Here is a 15,585-nt window from a genome sequence, read left to right as displayed (position 1 = left end):
TATTTTTTCTGAGGAAAACGTGGTAAACTTTGAAAAGTTTTTCTACTGTAGCTCCCTCCTCGGCTACAGCATAATAAAGATTCTGAGCAGTTCTGAAAGGAAGCTAATTTCACACAGTCTGCACGTACTCAACTACCAGAAATAAATAAATTCTGGTAGTTGAGTAGGTAGAAGAGCGAGCCTATTGGTTCCAGCTCTAATATTCACTTTGATCTCTTATTAGTGGCTGCCTGGAACCTTTAGAGCTTTACAAAACAAAGTGACACAACTTAGGAACAATTTTTTCCTGGCACATGTGTGGCCCATTGCTGGCCCATTAAACAGCTTGAAAAACGATGACACAGGATAAGGCTATGGTACTTTCAACACTTGCCCCAGTTCCCTTTTTCATATCTCATTTCCTTACCTAGGAGCTAAGTAAAAGAGGAAGGGAAAGGAGAAAGATTGCCGTATAAAATGCAAGGGAGGGCAAGTCCCCATCAATTCTTCTCTCTCACCGCCTACTTTTACATCAAAATTTTAGCTACCAAAATTTATGGATCCAGGGAGAGAAGTGATTTAAACATCTATTCTGAAAGTATGAGGAGAATGTACACAGTAAAAAAAGATCCTCTTCTCCCTAGCCAATAGTCTGTTCTGAGAAGGAACCAGTTTAAAAAGACACAGGTGGTGTCTCATAGGGATGAGTGACAGGTATGTTAATTTCTGTCATTAGGAAGAGCCACCTTTTCTACTGGGAAGACACATCTAAAATGCCATGGTCTCACACAGGTCCCTCTTGAGTCATTTTAGGAAAAGAATGAGTAATCTCAGGCAGCACAGCTACTTCAAGGACGTGAACTGAATTTGGGCCATCCTCTCCTTCACTGAGTCTTTACCTTTTTGGTTTCATGTCCACTTACGAGCATCATGCTTGAGAAAGCTTGTGTGTAAACAGAGCATACTAAAGTGAAAAAACTGCAGGCAGGTAAGAAGCGGCAAATAAGCAGGCTCAAGCAAGAAATCTGTAAGAAAACCATGATCCATCTATTCTCCAACTCCCGCTCCCTGAGGAAGAAACGAACATTAACTTACATAAGCCACCAGGGAGAAGGGAAACTTGCATTTAATAAGAAAGTCAGAAGTATTTCAGTGGAGCTCACCCAGTTTGTTCCTCAGATGTGGAATATCATACATCCCCACAGTTCCCAGTTGCATGAAAAACTGACTGATAAGATCAGTGACATCCTATGAAAGGTTTACAATGGAAAACTCAGTCATTAAGTTGAGATAAAGCATCATCATGAAAGAAAACAAATGGCTAGGCGTCTTCTGATTCTTTTCCTGAATCGAAACACTTTTAAAAGTAAACATCAAGTTATTTAAAAGAAAGACAAACACCTCATTTTGGTGTATTCAATCTATATTAAAGCAAGTAACTCTATCCCAGTAATACTCTGAAAGTTGAATTGTTACATCTTAAAAATAAAACCAGAAGTCACAATGGAAAAGACCACAATGAGACTCCCAAATCCTTTGCTGTAGAAAACACATGATTTCTGGCTGTTGTGACAAGTTTGAAATTTACAAGTCACTGGCACACAAAACGGGCAAATAAATCCTCTGGTATGGATTTCTTTGTGTTGAGTGCCAAGCTGCTTTAGAAATACTCATGGTAGAGATTTTAGCTTACAGTTCTACTAAGACTAGTAGCTCCCAAACAAAAACTCAATTAGAAATCAGTGAACTTTGTTTAACCATCACCAAATAAGTTTTTCAGCCATTATGAATCTAGCTTCTCTTCCACGTACTTTCTTCAGCCCTTGAGTAGTTTAATCTTCAAAATATAAACTGAGTTCATTCTCTACTACTCCCTTTTACAGTCTCAGAAAGTAAAAGGGGAAACAGCAAAAGGTTAGAAAGCCTATTCAACTTAAGAGTATCCTTTGGAGCTGAGTCTGTTTCACACCACTTCCTTCCTTGGCAATCAGGTGGAGGACAGTGGAGAGGAGCGTTATACATGCTCATGGTAAAAAAATGAACAAAGTACACAAAAGCATAAAGGAGAAAAAATAATCACTTACCTACCCATCACAAAGTCAGTCATAATTAAACATCCTCTATATTGTTTTGTTACATTGTGTGTTTTCATAAAAGAAGGTGGTTGTTTTTCATCTGCAAGTACTTTTCATTTGCAGATGTGTTGGACTTACAGTCAAATGGCAATCCTATTAAAAGTTGATAGTCTTAGAAACTGGTCTGTGGCCAGCACATTATTTTAAGGGAAAACTGAATTCAAATGTCTGTAGGAAAGTTTTCATTTCATAGGCCATAAGTCAAATTACTCCTTACTGCTTTACATAAAGTTGTTTCAGATGCTTAGGTATCTGCCTGGGTGAGCCCTAAATTCATTTGAGTTTGTAACCCCTCACCCCGAGTGTTCTGATAACTGAACCTACGGTGAAAGTTAAGGAGGAAAAAGTGTCTTTCAAAAATATAAACCTAGTGCTTCCTTCTTGACTCACACAGTGCATAAACTTTCAGCATCAAGATTTCCTTCTTGAGAAGGAAATCTATCTAGCTTGAGATCATCTACTCCACTGCCAATTTCTTAAGCAGTTAAAACCAAGGGAAAAAAGGCCTAAAAAGAACAAATCATGAAAAATTCTGCTTATTCTCCAGATGAGTCCTGAATAAGGGCGACTTAATACAGCACGTTCCTGGCAATAAAAGTGGTACCACATGGCTCCAAAGTTGGAATGTAGGGAGAATGGTGTGGAAGCTGTCTGTTCTGAACTGCAGGCTGAGCTGAGGGATGAGGAGTAGACACCTAACAGGATACCTTGCCCGCATCAGCTACTCAACAAACTCGAGCAGGAACAACCCTAAGAAACAATTTCATGAAAGCCTATCTGAAACAGGACAAGAGCAAACAAGTGGGAGAGTCTGTTATCAGTCAGAGGAGAGACCTGAAATCCAGCTGATTGGCAGACTGACAACGGAGGGTATAAATGACAAACGTTCGTCAAATGTTTCTGCAATAGCAGTTAGCTTATATATGATAGCTGAATAGTAAAATACTGCTTATATTTTGATAATTATTTTTTTAAAAAATAATTTTCATTTAAAAGTTACTTCTAATATCAGTAGGAAAAAAACAATCTCACATGCCTCTGCGTAAATAGGTGCACTTTGTTGGGTCACACACCCAGCGTAATTTCCCCAGCACCACTGCACAAAATTCCGTAAGGCTTCGGGTAAAGTCCAGCAAGACTTTTATGTTAAAAAGTGTTCCCCCCAAAGTATTTGTCCTATTATGTAAAGTCAAGTCCACTTTATCATTTTTCCTGAATTTGTTAAGCTTTGCTGCTCTCCATTACTTTTCTAGTTGGCTTTGCTAAGAGAACATAGCATTTTATCACTCTGGAAAGCATGTTTCTCTGGAACTACTTGATTATGTTGAGAGAAATTTTAAAACCATATATCTTGTTAATGTTCTGCTCTGCTTACTGAAATTATGACACTTATCACATGACCTAACCACAGCCTAGTGTCTGATTTTTCAGCAGGAAAAGAAAACACAGTCCTGATAATGGTTCTGGTCAAATGGACACTTTTAAAAATATACTGAAATCAGTAGCAGGAGATCACCCTTGTTATTTTTATTCCTAATGAGAGAATGCCATTCAGAAGCACATGATCAGGTAGGGTTCTACCCTACAACAGACTATACACAATGACTTCCCAATTGTGGTTGAGAACACTTATAACCTTATTTGGCTTTAAAAAGCCTTTATTTACCTGAAAATAATGTTCTGAGGCTACAGAAAAGTGCGAAATCTGCTTACACCTTCGATCTAAAGAGAAATAGAGTTGACCCTTGAACAAACGAACAACACAGGGTTTGGGGCACCAATCCTGCAAGTAGCTGAAAATCCACCAATAATTAACAGGCAGCCCTCCACAATCTGGGTTCCACATCTAAGGTATCAGCCAACCTTGGATTCTCATCTGCAGATTCAACTCACCTCTGATCGAGCAATGCTGCAGTATTTACCATCAAAAAAAAAAAAAAATTCTGTGTAAGTGGACCCATGAAGCTCAAACCTGTTATTGTTCAAGGGTCAGTATGGCTGGTAGACATACCCTCTGTCCCCACCACCTCCAGACTGCTAATCAAGCTGAGAGCAGAAAAACCGACAGGAAAATATTAATGGAGGGAAATGGCCCTTGCCTATTTCTGATTACATCTTAGGTAACTGACGGTGTCATCAGAGGCTCCACTACCTGTTTCTCCAAGCCTACCGAAGTGAAGAATGAAAAGTCTTCCAAGCTAAATGGGTAAAACTATTTATTCATCTATTTATATACTACACCCTATCTTGTACTTAAATAATTCAGGCAACCTATTTCTCAACTGAATTCTACTTCACTTGCATGTTTTAAACAAATATCGATTACCTGTTTTGTATCCACAGAAGAAAAAGGGAGAAAAGGGGAAAGGAGGGGCAAGAGGGTACATGGTAAGAATGGATTCGAATCTCTCTTTCATTGAGCATCAAGTCCACAGGCATTCACTCCCAACCTAAAAGCAAAAAACTTTTAAAGGACTGTAACAGAGTACCTGTAAGAGGTCTATAGAGCCCTAGGCCTAAGATCAAGAATTATATTCAGAAGGAATCACATTACACACTACCACTTTAAAAGCTCATACAGATACTCTTAACAATTTTTAAAAATACATAGTATCTATACGGTGATAGTATCTAGGGGTGATAATAAAAAATATTTAATAAATGGTCAAGCATGGGCTTCAACTAATAAAGCAGACCGCTGGCCTGCCAGTGGCCAGCACAGATGGACTGGTTCCCACCAGCTGAAAAGCAGATAGCCAATCCAGGTGAGAGGAGACAGTTTTTCCTGTCTCTCTTTTCTTTTTTCATATTAAGAAGGGGTCCTCATAGTTTAAAAAAAAAAAGTATTGGGCATTATGATTCTAAGAAATTTGACTAGATTACATCACAACCCACATGAGGAATCACAATAAGTTCAGAAACTCATCTTTTGCTGATTCTTAGTCTTTCTTCATCTTTAACAGACTCATTCCCTCATGTTCCCACAAAATCCTGTAATTGGTTAACTCTTATCATTTAATTGGTTACCTCTTACCATATGTTTTAAAGGCTATCAATACTATCCCTTGAAAGAGTCTCTATTTAATAACCTTTATTTATAATAAGAAATAGCTAGTCTCTGGCTTGTGGGTTCAACTTAGTTAAACCATTTAATACTCTGCAAACAGGAAGGATATCTGGGATGGATTGCAGTTTGTGCCCAACTGTTTTACCCTAGAGTGTGTCTGCAATTAGCAGCAGTGTGTAAGACCACTGGAATGGACATCAGCTCTTCCCCAGTGAGAGAAGAAAACCAGCTGGGCTGGCGGGGCTACCTTTTACTTTAGCCCAAGGGGTAACTCCAAGGCTCTCCATCTCTTTGTCTGAGCTTAGTCAAATAAGTTATTCACATTAATATATTTAGTACATGACATTATTTCAATGAGTCATTCAGGTCAGTTTCTCAGAGCTAACAAACAATGATAAGAGGGACAGTATAATAACCTCAAGAAAAGTTTATAAAATTCCTATCTTTCCTACAGATTCAGTAGGAAGCCAACTAAAGCAACAATTAGAAATAAAGGTGTAGTAATAAAGAAAATAAATTATTTAGTCATACTTACCAAAATGTAAATTCAAACACAGATGGATTGCACACATGCAAATATAGATTTGGAGTGTTTTTTTTTTTCCTTTTTTTAAACCAAAGTCATAATTTTAAATAAAGTGGCAAAATTACATCATCTAATTTCTCTTGGAAAAACTGGTACAATTCTGGTTATCTTCCTAATCTAAAGTTAAAATACTGAGGGTCTCCTCATTAGAAGACTCTTCAGATAGCAAATCACTGGAAATAATGAATGCATATTCCAACAAAACGTACCTTAAAAAAGGCGAACCACTTGTAGTCATTCAACACAATCTCAAAGCCTTGATTGTAAATGATGGTGAAATGGCCGGAATTGCCAAAGTCATCATATGCTGTATCCAACTTCCTGAGGTGCACCACTACTTTTTTTTCTGGTGGTCCTAAACAAAAGAAAATACACAACAAAGGAAAGTTATTTGGACTTCGATGGGAGGTAGTCTCATCTATAAGTTCCGTTATTTTTAAGCAGTTTTCCTTTCCTGCTGCTGAATACCAGTGGATCTGGCTTATGAAGATATCAGAGTGTGTTGTGGCCTCTTTCTGAATAATCCCAGAGGGGTCTCAGGCAAGCCTGTGAAGTGAAGGCTCAAAAGATATATTAAGTAACCCATCAGGTAGAGACCCCAAAAGTACAGCCACTACCTTCCCAGAGGATCCAAACACTGAAAAAATTTTTCCCTGAAGAAAAGGAGAAATAGGGAATGTTGAAAATGACAGACAGAAATGGGGAGAAGACAAAATGGTAGTCAAAAAGTGGAAATATAAAAACATAAAAACATCTGCTATCAGTTCATAAGAACAAAGGACAATGATCTCTTCAAAGAAGAAATGGGGTATCTTTCTCCTAAATGGCTACAAAGCTCAGAATCTCAGAATCTCAATCCTTCCAGTCTTCAGCAAACTCAAGGTTTTTATCCTACAAAGCTAATTTATACTGATAGGAACTAAACTTTTAACCTTCAGAAAATAGGGACTCAGGTTTGTCTTTAATGATTAGATTAAGGTCAAAGTATGGTATATGGGCAGAGGCTGCCTGAAAAGGATTCTGCTTGTCCTCTCTGGAAGTTCCACACTGTGCACAAATTTTCCATGTTTCCTATTAATGCTCTGAAATAGGAGATTCCAAGGGCTTCTCAGGCGGCTCTAGTGGTAAAAGCCGAGGCAGGAGACACAAGAGAACCAGGTTCGATCCCTGGGGAGGAAGATCCCCTGGAATACGAATGGCAACCCACTCCAGTATTCTTGCCTGGAAAATTCCAAGGACAGAGGAGTCTGGCGGGCCACAGTCCATGGGGGCTGCAAAAAGCTGGACAGGACTGAGTGAGCGCACACAGGCGATTCCACGCAACAGAACAATGCAAATCCTGATCTCCCTTCTGCTTTGGACCTCCAAGTTCAACTTTTAAAAGAGAAAAAGATTATAATGCCCCATATTATGAACTGCCACATGGTCATCTGGAGTTGGACAGCTGAGTAAGTCTGTTCAGTGACAAATGAACTAGCAATCTTTGTTCTGTTAACAAGGAAATTGTGGCCAAGAGCTCTGCTCATTCTGCAGAAGCCACAGTGTGGTAAGGGCCTGAGTAGAACAAGAGTGCCTCTCCTGACCCAAGACTGTGTTTTTCCTCTCCCTTGACTAAAATTTGTCCTCAGGATAGCAGTGTTATCGGAGAGCATATGAAATGTTCTAGTGTGTTCAAATGTTGTTGTTCAGTGGCTCAGTTGTGTCTGACTCTTTGTGACCCCAAGGACTGCAGCAAGCCAGGCTTCCCTGTCCTTCACCATCTCCCTGAGTTTGCTCAGATACTAGATACTGAGAGCCTTCCGTGACCTACACATTGTGCTTGGCTCCCTGCATTTCAAATTACTGGCTAAAGAGGTATTAAAAAAAAAACAATTATATACTACCTGCCCTGCAGTACATGAACCCATCCTTCAATACATGAAACTGTGGAGGAGAACCATACCAGAAGCTTTCTCAGACTAACAGCATCAACACAAGTCCAAATCAAAACCGCTGGGCATAAGGGCTCTTTTCCACAATCAAACAAAAGGAGAAAAAGTTAACAGCTATATTCTCAAGAGTCTTTAAGCTCATTTTTCACTGGCACAACGAAATACTGAGCATTGGATGGGGAGATAAGATTGCCTGGTCTCAACTCTCTTCCAAACAAACAAAAAACAACAAGAAACAAAACTCAAGGGAGAAAAAAAGTTATTGCAGAAAGTGTTGAGGGCCCAGGAAACAATCAAGACCACGTGAAGTTAGAAGCGCTCAGCCTCTCCACTCTGACATCGCCGCCCTGGAGCGGGAGGGGGCGCCCGGAGGGACCCCAAGTCCAGCCACGACAGCCCGGCCACCCGCCAACGGGAGCGGGGAGGGGGGTTCGCTGCGGGGACAAGGGCACAGGGATCGAAGGGCAGGAGCCCCGGGCAGACCCAGGGAGGAAGCGGGTGCCCGGGCGCCGGCGGCTTACCCATCACCGAACAGTTGACATCGCGCTGGGAGCCGCTGGGGCCCACCTGGAAGACCCAGGTGCCCAGGAGGTCGGGGTAGGTGCAGTTGGCAGGCGTGTCCCCGCGCACGGAGCCAGCGCCGCAGACGAGCAGCAGGAGCGCGGCGAGCCGCCAGCCGAGCCGGGGACCCATGCAGGCAGACGGGAGGAAGCGGGCGGGGGGAAGAGAGCCGCGGCGCGCCGGGCGGGACTGCAGCCGCCGCGGCCGCGCGCGCCCTGAAGTCGGCGGAGGGCCGGAAACGCGGCCCGGCGAGGGTGGGGTCTCGGGCGGGGCTAGGGGTCGCTCCGCCCCTCGGGGGGGGGGCGCGGGGCGCGCGGGTCGCCTGGGGGCCGCCGGCTCCGGGTTCGGTCGCCCGAGGACAGCTCTCCAGGGGCAGGAGAGCCACCGCCACTCCATGGGCGCCCCGGACGCGCTCCTTCGCTCCTGGAGGGGTAACGGAGGGAGGGAGACTGAGAATAAAAAAGAAAAAAAAAAAGGTGGGGGGGAGGCGTACAGAGTCAGGCTTGCGGGCGAGGGGAGACCGAAGGTCAGAGAGAAGCGGGAGCCAGGTGCGGAGGCGGCGGTGAGGGGCTGGCGGCATCCAGGCTGGGAGAAGGGTCCAGAGCGCGCGGTCTAACCAGGGCAGCTTTCCTTACTTGCTCGTCGTCCCCACTTAGTCCTCACTCAGTTACCTTTTTCCCCTCAGAACTACTTTACGTGCGACCACCAGCACACTCCCACCCACCCCCTGCTGTTTGAAAACTGCTCTTCCTTCCTTTTCCGAAAACTTTCTTTGCCTTTTTTTTTTTTTTTTTTGCTGGATTTTGTCGGTTTCCTGTTCATGTTCTTGGCCTGTTGTCTACAGGAGAATTCAGTTGTAGTGCAAACTTGCAGTTTTTGTGTATTAGTGTTTTGTTTTCTGTCCTCCTGCTAATTTTATAGGATTTAGTTGCGCGCCCGCGCGCCCGCAAACGCGTACAGGCACTGAGGCTCTTGTTTTACAACTGAAAAGCTGCAGGCCCAGAGAGAGGAAGTAACTTGCCCTGGATGAGGACGGTAGCTGGTGGGAGATAGTCGGTCTTGTGATCAGGTTTCAGAGTGCCAGTCTGATCGCTGGTAATTATTAAGTAGCACGATTTCCAGATGCTTCCTTGTGCAGTTTAATTATCCCCCTTTTCTGTGAGAGCTGCTGTCTTTCCTATCTGTTGTTGGAAGTCGGGGCTCCTTTCCTGTACAGAGTGTTCTAGGCGTCAGGCTTCGAGCATCATCAAGAACATGTGATGAAGAAGACAGACTTTCCTGTGTTCCTGCTAGGGCATGTTCATTTTGCCCTCATTACACTGATTTCAAATAAATATTTGTATGCCCACCTTTTCCACCAGATTCAAGGAAGCAAGTCCCGATTATTCACCTTTGTCTCCCTAGATAATGGCTTGAAAAAACTAAGGAAGTGTCCTGAGGTGTTAAAATAAATTCACTTAATAACCTTATCTTGATTTCTAGGCCTGAAAGCCAATTTCAATTAGGCAGAAGGCGTTGCCCTTGAAAGCTCAGAAATGAAAATGCTCTCTAATATAGTCACAAACTGCAAAGGCATGGGTGGAGCTAACACCCTTCTAGGTTTTATTGCCCTTTACTGAGGATGAAAAGCTGACAGCATGAATTAAACTAGCCCATTTACTGTTCAGAGATAACATGCTGACAGAGAAATGTAGCATTCCTAATCTCTGCGAAAATGTGCCATTGGTTGTTGAAATACTAAAACTTATGTTAGATCATCAATTATGAATTGAATAATCAAGTTGAAAATTTCTTTGATCATGTAATCAAAGTAGCACAAACAATTGTGAAAAAAGTTGAAAACACATCTCTAGTCAATGAATAAATAGGAAAGAATCTCGAAGACTTCTTAACCTAATGGATTTGTTTTGCTATTTGGAAATGAAGATCCAGAGATAATAATAACAGTCGCATTGCCAGTTACTAAGATTTAGGAATAAACCTCAGGTACTTTGACTTTCAATTTAGTTTATTTCTACTAATCTAATAATTCTCAAACTAGTCCTCTCTCCATTAGCAGGGAGAAAAACTAGTGATTCTCAAATTGATCAGATGCAAAGCTTTATTTTTATAACAAATATTTTATAGAGACCTTTTGCTGATTTGAAATGAAATTCATATATAAGCTTACTTGAAAAGTACCGATAATACAAAAGACAAAAAGATATTTTAAAAAATTAAAATGAAAACAGAGGGAAAAAATCTCATTGATATGACCACAGAAAGTAAGGGGAAAAGGTGTAAATATTGAGGAAAAGATATTTTAGATAACGTTTAATAGAAACACCTGTATTTCGTTACCTAAAATGCTCATGTATGAATGTACTGGAGAATAGAATGAGATATTCAGATACTTGCATTTTATGTGTCTATGTAGAACTGTAAAATTGACAGGTACCTTTTTTCTAAGAAGAGAAATTATTTCAATGAGTTTATAACTCAAATACCCCTTAGTCTAGTGGATGCATTTTACTATTGAGAAATGATCCAAAGATGACAGCATCTTGAATGAACGTCACAGTTGCCTTATCAGATGTCATGCTGGAAAACTCTTGGTCAAGTTCCCAGCAGACAAAGTCCTATTGATTTATCTGAAAGTTGCATTCCTGAAAATTTAGTATATTTCAAATGATATGAAGTAAAAGTCAATTTATGTGCAAACCACGGTTTGGTACTAGGCTCAGATCATTTTAACTAGGTTTATAAAGAAGTGGCATTGCTTATTAGACCTCCCTGGTGACTCAGATGGTAAAGAATCCACCTGTAATGCAAGAGACTTGGGTTGGATCCCTGGGTTGGGATGATCCCCTGGAGGAAGGCATGGCAATCTACTCCAGTATTCTGGCCTGGAGAATCCCATGGACAGAGGAGCTTGGCAGGCTGCCGTCCACGGGGTCGCAGAGAGTGGGACACGGCTGAGCGACTAAGCACAGCACAGCATTACTTGGCAGTAATTCTCTAGCTGCTGGGTGAAAATGACCAGGTGCACATGTATCTCTTTAGAATTTGCTAGAAATGTAGATTCTTGACTCCCAGCCTTAGCTACTGAATCAGTTCCCCACTATCTTATGTTTTAACCCTTTCAAAGGATCCTGGGAAGCTGCAGCTTGAGGATCACTTAGATTCTCAGAGATGGCTTAGAGGTGAACAAGAACTTGTATCACACTGCCTAAGTTTGAAGCATGGTTCTGCTACTCACCATCTATTAATATTTTGATCTTGAGGAAGTTATTTGACTTCTTTTTGTGCCTTAGTTTTCTCATCTATAACTTGTGCATAATTGGTGTAGACCTATGACTACCTCATCTAGCTTTGAGAAGACTGAATGAGTTAATACAGATTCTACAAGTAACTGACTACATTTATTACTGTGTATATTACTACTAGAAAACTGTCTTTATTAGACAGTAGACTCCAAATCCTGTTTCTCTGCTATAATCCTAACACCCTCAATAATTCTGGCACACAGTACTCACATATTTTTGGAATGAATGAATAGTATCATGGACATAAATATAGCTATATTTCATGTATTTGGCAAAGAACATCTTGATTCCTATATTCCTTGAGAATAAGTTTGAAAGTCACTGTTCAGGAATGCATATTGAAACAAAGAAGGATCAAAGAAATAGAGAAAAAATTTGACAGTCAATGTAGAATACCATTTGGCATTCTACATATCTGGCATTGGTAGTCAGAGTAGCAACCATAATAATTTCATTTATTTACCACTGTAGTGTGTTTGTCACTGAGTCATGTCTGACTCATTGAGACCCCATGGACTGTAGCCTGCCAGGCTCCTCTGTATCCATGGGATTTTCCAGGCAAGAATACTGGAGTGGGTTGCCATTTCCTTCTCCAGGGGATCTTCCCAACCCAGGAATTGAACCGGGTCTCCGCCATTGCAGGCAGGTTGTTTACTCTCTGAGTCACCAGGGAAGCCCATTTAGGACTTTACATTTTATCAAGGTAATTCACATATCTCGTCTCATTTAATTATTACACAATTGTGTGAGCAAGATATTATATGATTTCAAGTTCACTGGAGACAGAACTGAGGTTCAGATAATTTACTAGGGGGTAATGCCTGCGAACTTCCAGATGTTCAAGCTGGTTTTAGAAAAGGCAGAGGAACCAGAAATCAAATTGCCAACATCCGCTGATCATTGAAAAAGCAATGGAGTTCCAGAAAACATCTATTTCTGCTTTATTGACTATGCCAAAGCCTTTGACTGTGTGGATCACAATAAACTGTGGAAAATTCTGAAAGAGATGGGAATACCAGATCACCTGACCTGCCTCTTGAGAAACCTGTATGCAGGTCAGGAAGCAACAGTTAGAACTGGACATGGAACAACAGACTGGTTCCAAATAGGAAAAGGAGTACATCAAGGCTGTATATTGTCAGCCTGCTTATTTAACTTACATGCAGAGTATATCATGAGAAATGCTGGACTGGAAGAAGCACAAGCTGGAATCAAGATTGCCAGGAGAAATATCAATAACCTCAGATATGTAGATGACATCACTCTTATGGCAGAAAGTGAAGAGGAACTCAAAAGCCTCTTGATGAAAGTGAAAGAGGAGAGTGAAAAAGTTGGCTTAAAGCTCAACATTCAGAAAACGAAGATCATGGCATCTGGTCCCATCACTTCATGGCAATTAGATGGGGAAACAGTGGAAACAGTGTCAGACTCTTTGTCAGGGGACTCCAAAATCACTGTAGATGGTGATTGCAGCCATGAAATTAAAAGACGCTTACTCCTTGGAAGGAAAGTTATGACCAACCTAGATAGCATATTCAAAAGCAGAGACATTGCCAACAAAGGTCCGTCTAGTCAAGGCTATGGTTTTTCCAGTGGTCATGTATGGATGTGAGAGTTGGACTGTGAAGAAAGTTGAGTGCTGAAGAATTGATGGTTTTGAACTGTGGTGTTGGAGAAGACTGTTGAGAGTCCCTTGGACTGCAAGGAGATCCAACCAGTCCATTCTAAAAAGATCAGCCCTGGGTGTTGTTTGGAAGCACTGATGCTGAAGCTGAAACCCCAATACTTTGGCCACCTGATGTGAAGAGTGGACTCACTGGAAAAGACCCTGATGCTGGGAGGGATTAGGGGCAGAAGGAGAAGAGGATGACAGAGGATGAGATGGCTGGTGGCATCACCAACTCAATGGACATGAATTTGAGTGAACTCCGGGAGTTGGTGATGGACAGGGAGGCCTGGTATGCTGCAGTTTATGGGGTTGCAAAGAGTCAGACACGACTGAGTGACTGAACTGAACTGAATGTCTGCGAAAGAGAACTTAGAAAGGGAAGTGGAATAGGAAGGGAAAAAGTCTCAGACTCCAGTTTAGTTCTGACCTCTGTAAAAACGGAGGATCAATCTGAGAGAAAGAGACTCGGGAATACTACCCTGTATAGTGTCAGCCAGTCCAACAGGGAACTCTTGTGCAATGACACCCATGCAGGAGCTTGTCTTAGGAAAAATGCCCAGGCCAATGATCAGTTCATGGTGCACTTAGCCATTGTCCTGGACTGGAAAACTGAGGTGGTTCCTGAAGTCACTGCAACCGGAGTCTGTCAACAAACTGCACTCCTGTGACACATTCTCTCTTGAAGAGAAATAGGAGTAAAGTACCACCTTGGTGGCCACAGTGGGCCACTTCTATTTAAAATAAGAGGTTGAACCACAAGAGTAAAAAGAGACCTGAATTATTTGTTCAGATCTTGTGATGCTCCAAGTGCCATCCGCTGCTTTTCTCCTTCTGATCTCCTGGGCAGATGTCAAAACTCTCTCTTCTGTGGCCTTATATTCCTGTGTTCACAGTTCACGAACATCATTTGATTGAATGCCTTTTTCGCTAGAGTCCATGCTCTGTATGGACTCTATGGACCATTATTTTGTATCTCAAGATTTTTGTCAGTTAGCCAACTCATTCATCCTCTCAATAAAATTAATGAAAGAAAGGAAGGGAGGAAGATAAGCAAGAAGAAAGGCAGAAGGTTTTACACCTTTACAGAAGGTTTCACACCTTTACAGAAGGCAGGATTAGCTTTCTGTGCATGCAAACTCAATTGATGAGAGCTTATCTGGGAAAGATCACAGGGTTGCTTAATAATGCTGCCTAGGCTGGTTGATTGCACTCTGACAATATTTCACAGATTTTTTGTTCTTGGCATCCCTTTACATTCTTAAAGATTATGAGGACTCCAAAGAGTTTTTATATGGATTATATCTGGCAGTGTTTACTCCATTAGGATGAAAAAATAATAATAATAATAACAATTGACTTACTCATTTAATAATAATAAAATGAAAGCGGCACTTTAAAATATAGCATGAAAAAAAAATTAGAAGAGTTACATTGTTTTACAGTTTTGCAAACTCTAATGCCTGGCTTAATTGATGAATGCTATATTTTCCCTTCCTGTGCTCCATTCATTAGGATACGTTATTTTGGTTGCAGTATGTGAAGATACAAAGACTTAATACTTGAAAAAGGAATAACCTGTCAGCCCATGAAGGGGTCTCATGAATCCCCTGGCTCCTTGGACCACATTCTGAGAACTTCTTCACCAGAATAATTTTACATTCTGAGATTCTCTCACTGTCAACTATTGAAAGTGTGTGCCCTTGGTCATGAGGTGAATAGGGATAAGGAGAGATGTGGTTATGTGACCACGGACACAATTCCAACCAAGGAAAAAATCCACTCAAGCACATTCCAGTGTCATTTTCCAGTAGCAGGAATATTGTAGGTTTACTTAGTTAAGATGTAGAAATAGAAGGAAGTTATCTTGAATTTGATGCAATGTGAGCTGGTGAAGGTAGAAAAATAACAATTATGTTTTCTATTTGAATAGTTCATCATTATTTGCACAGTACATTCACATATTATGTCAATATGATAGTAATCTCCCAGATACTATTACTCCCATTTTACAGATAAGAAAATTGGGGCTTAGAAAGGATAAGTGACTTTTCTGTGGTCAAACTGCCAGTGAGTATAGCTCTGATAACCAATAAAAAGCCTCCATTTTCAAGTTAGAGTGTTAGAATGAAATTAAGCACGTGAAGCTTTGTCTGCTTTGATAAGAGTCAGATACAAAATAAAGAGAAGGAAAAGTTCCACTGCAGATGCGTGCTGAGGCAGCTGCGAAACGAGGAATTGCTGAGTTGGTCTCTACTGTTGATCCTGTTCTCAGTTCACTATTTCCTTCTGTGAAATAAACCATGTTTTTGAAATGAGAATTTTGAGAAGCTTTACTTTTTACTGATACACCAG

At 41.2% G+C, this 15,585-nt stretch overlaps 1 protein-coding gene across 3 annotated transcripts in view; it reads right to left on the bottom strand.

The window, feature by feature from the left end:
* Positions 1-8,501, bottom strand: part of CTSC (cathepsin C) — a 44,659-nt gene extending 36,158 nt beyond the window's left edge. For 2 of the 3 annotated variants that reach the window (XR_005723732.1, XM_040256525.1), the window contains exons 1-3: positions 8,220-8,489; positions 5,977-6,122; positions 1,143-1,227 (exon numbers count right to left, since the gene is read on the bottom strand). Coding sequence is in view for 2 of the 3 variants with exons in the window: in XM_040256525.1 (XP_040112459.1) it covers positions 1,143-1,227; positions 5,977-6,122; positions 8,220-8,391 (403 nt within the window). In the remaining variant the exon portion in view is untranslated. Of the gene's footprint in view, positions 1-1,142; positions 1,228-5,976; positions 6,123-8,219 lie in introns of all 3 variants that reach the window. The other variant, XM_040256524.1, reaches the window with a different exon arrangement.
* Between the last annotated feature and the right edge of the window lie 7,084 nt (positions 8,502-15,585).

Source organism: Oryx dammah, unplaced genomic scaffold (assembly GCF_014754425.2).
Source record: "Oryx dammah isolate SB20612 unplaced genomic scaffold, SCBI_Odam_1.1 HiC_scaffold_15, whole genome shotgun sequence".
Lineage (NCBI taxonomy): Eukaryota > Metazoa > Chordata > Mammalia > Artiodactyla > Bovidae > Oryx > Oryx dammah.
The sequence above is the reverse complement of the archived record's forward strand: the minus strand, read 5'-3'. Positions and strand labels throughout refer to the sequence as shown.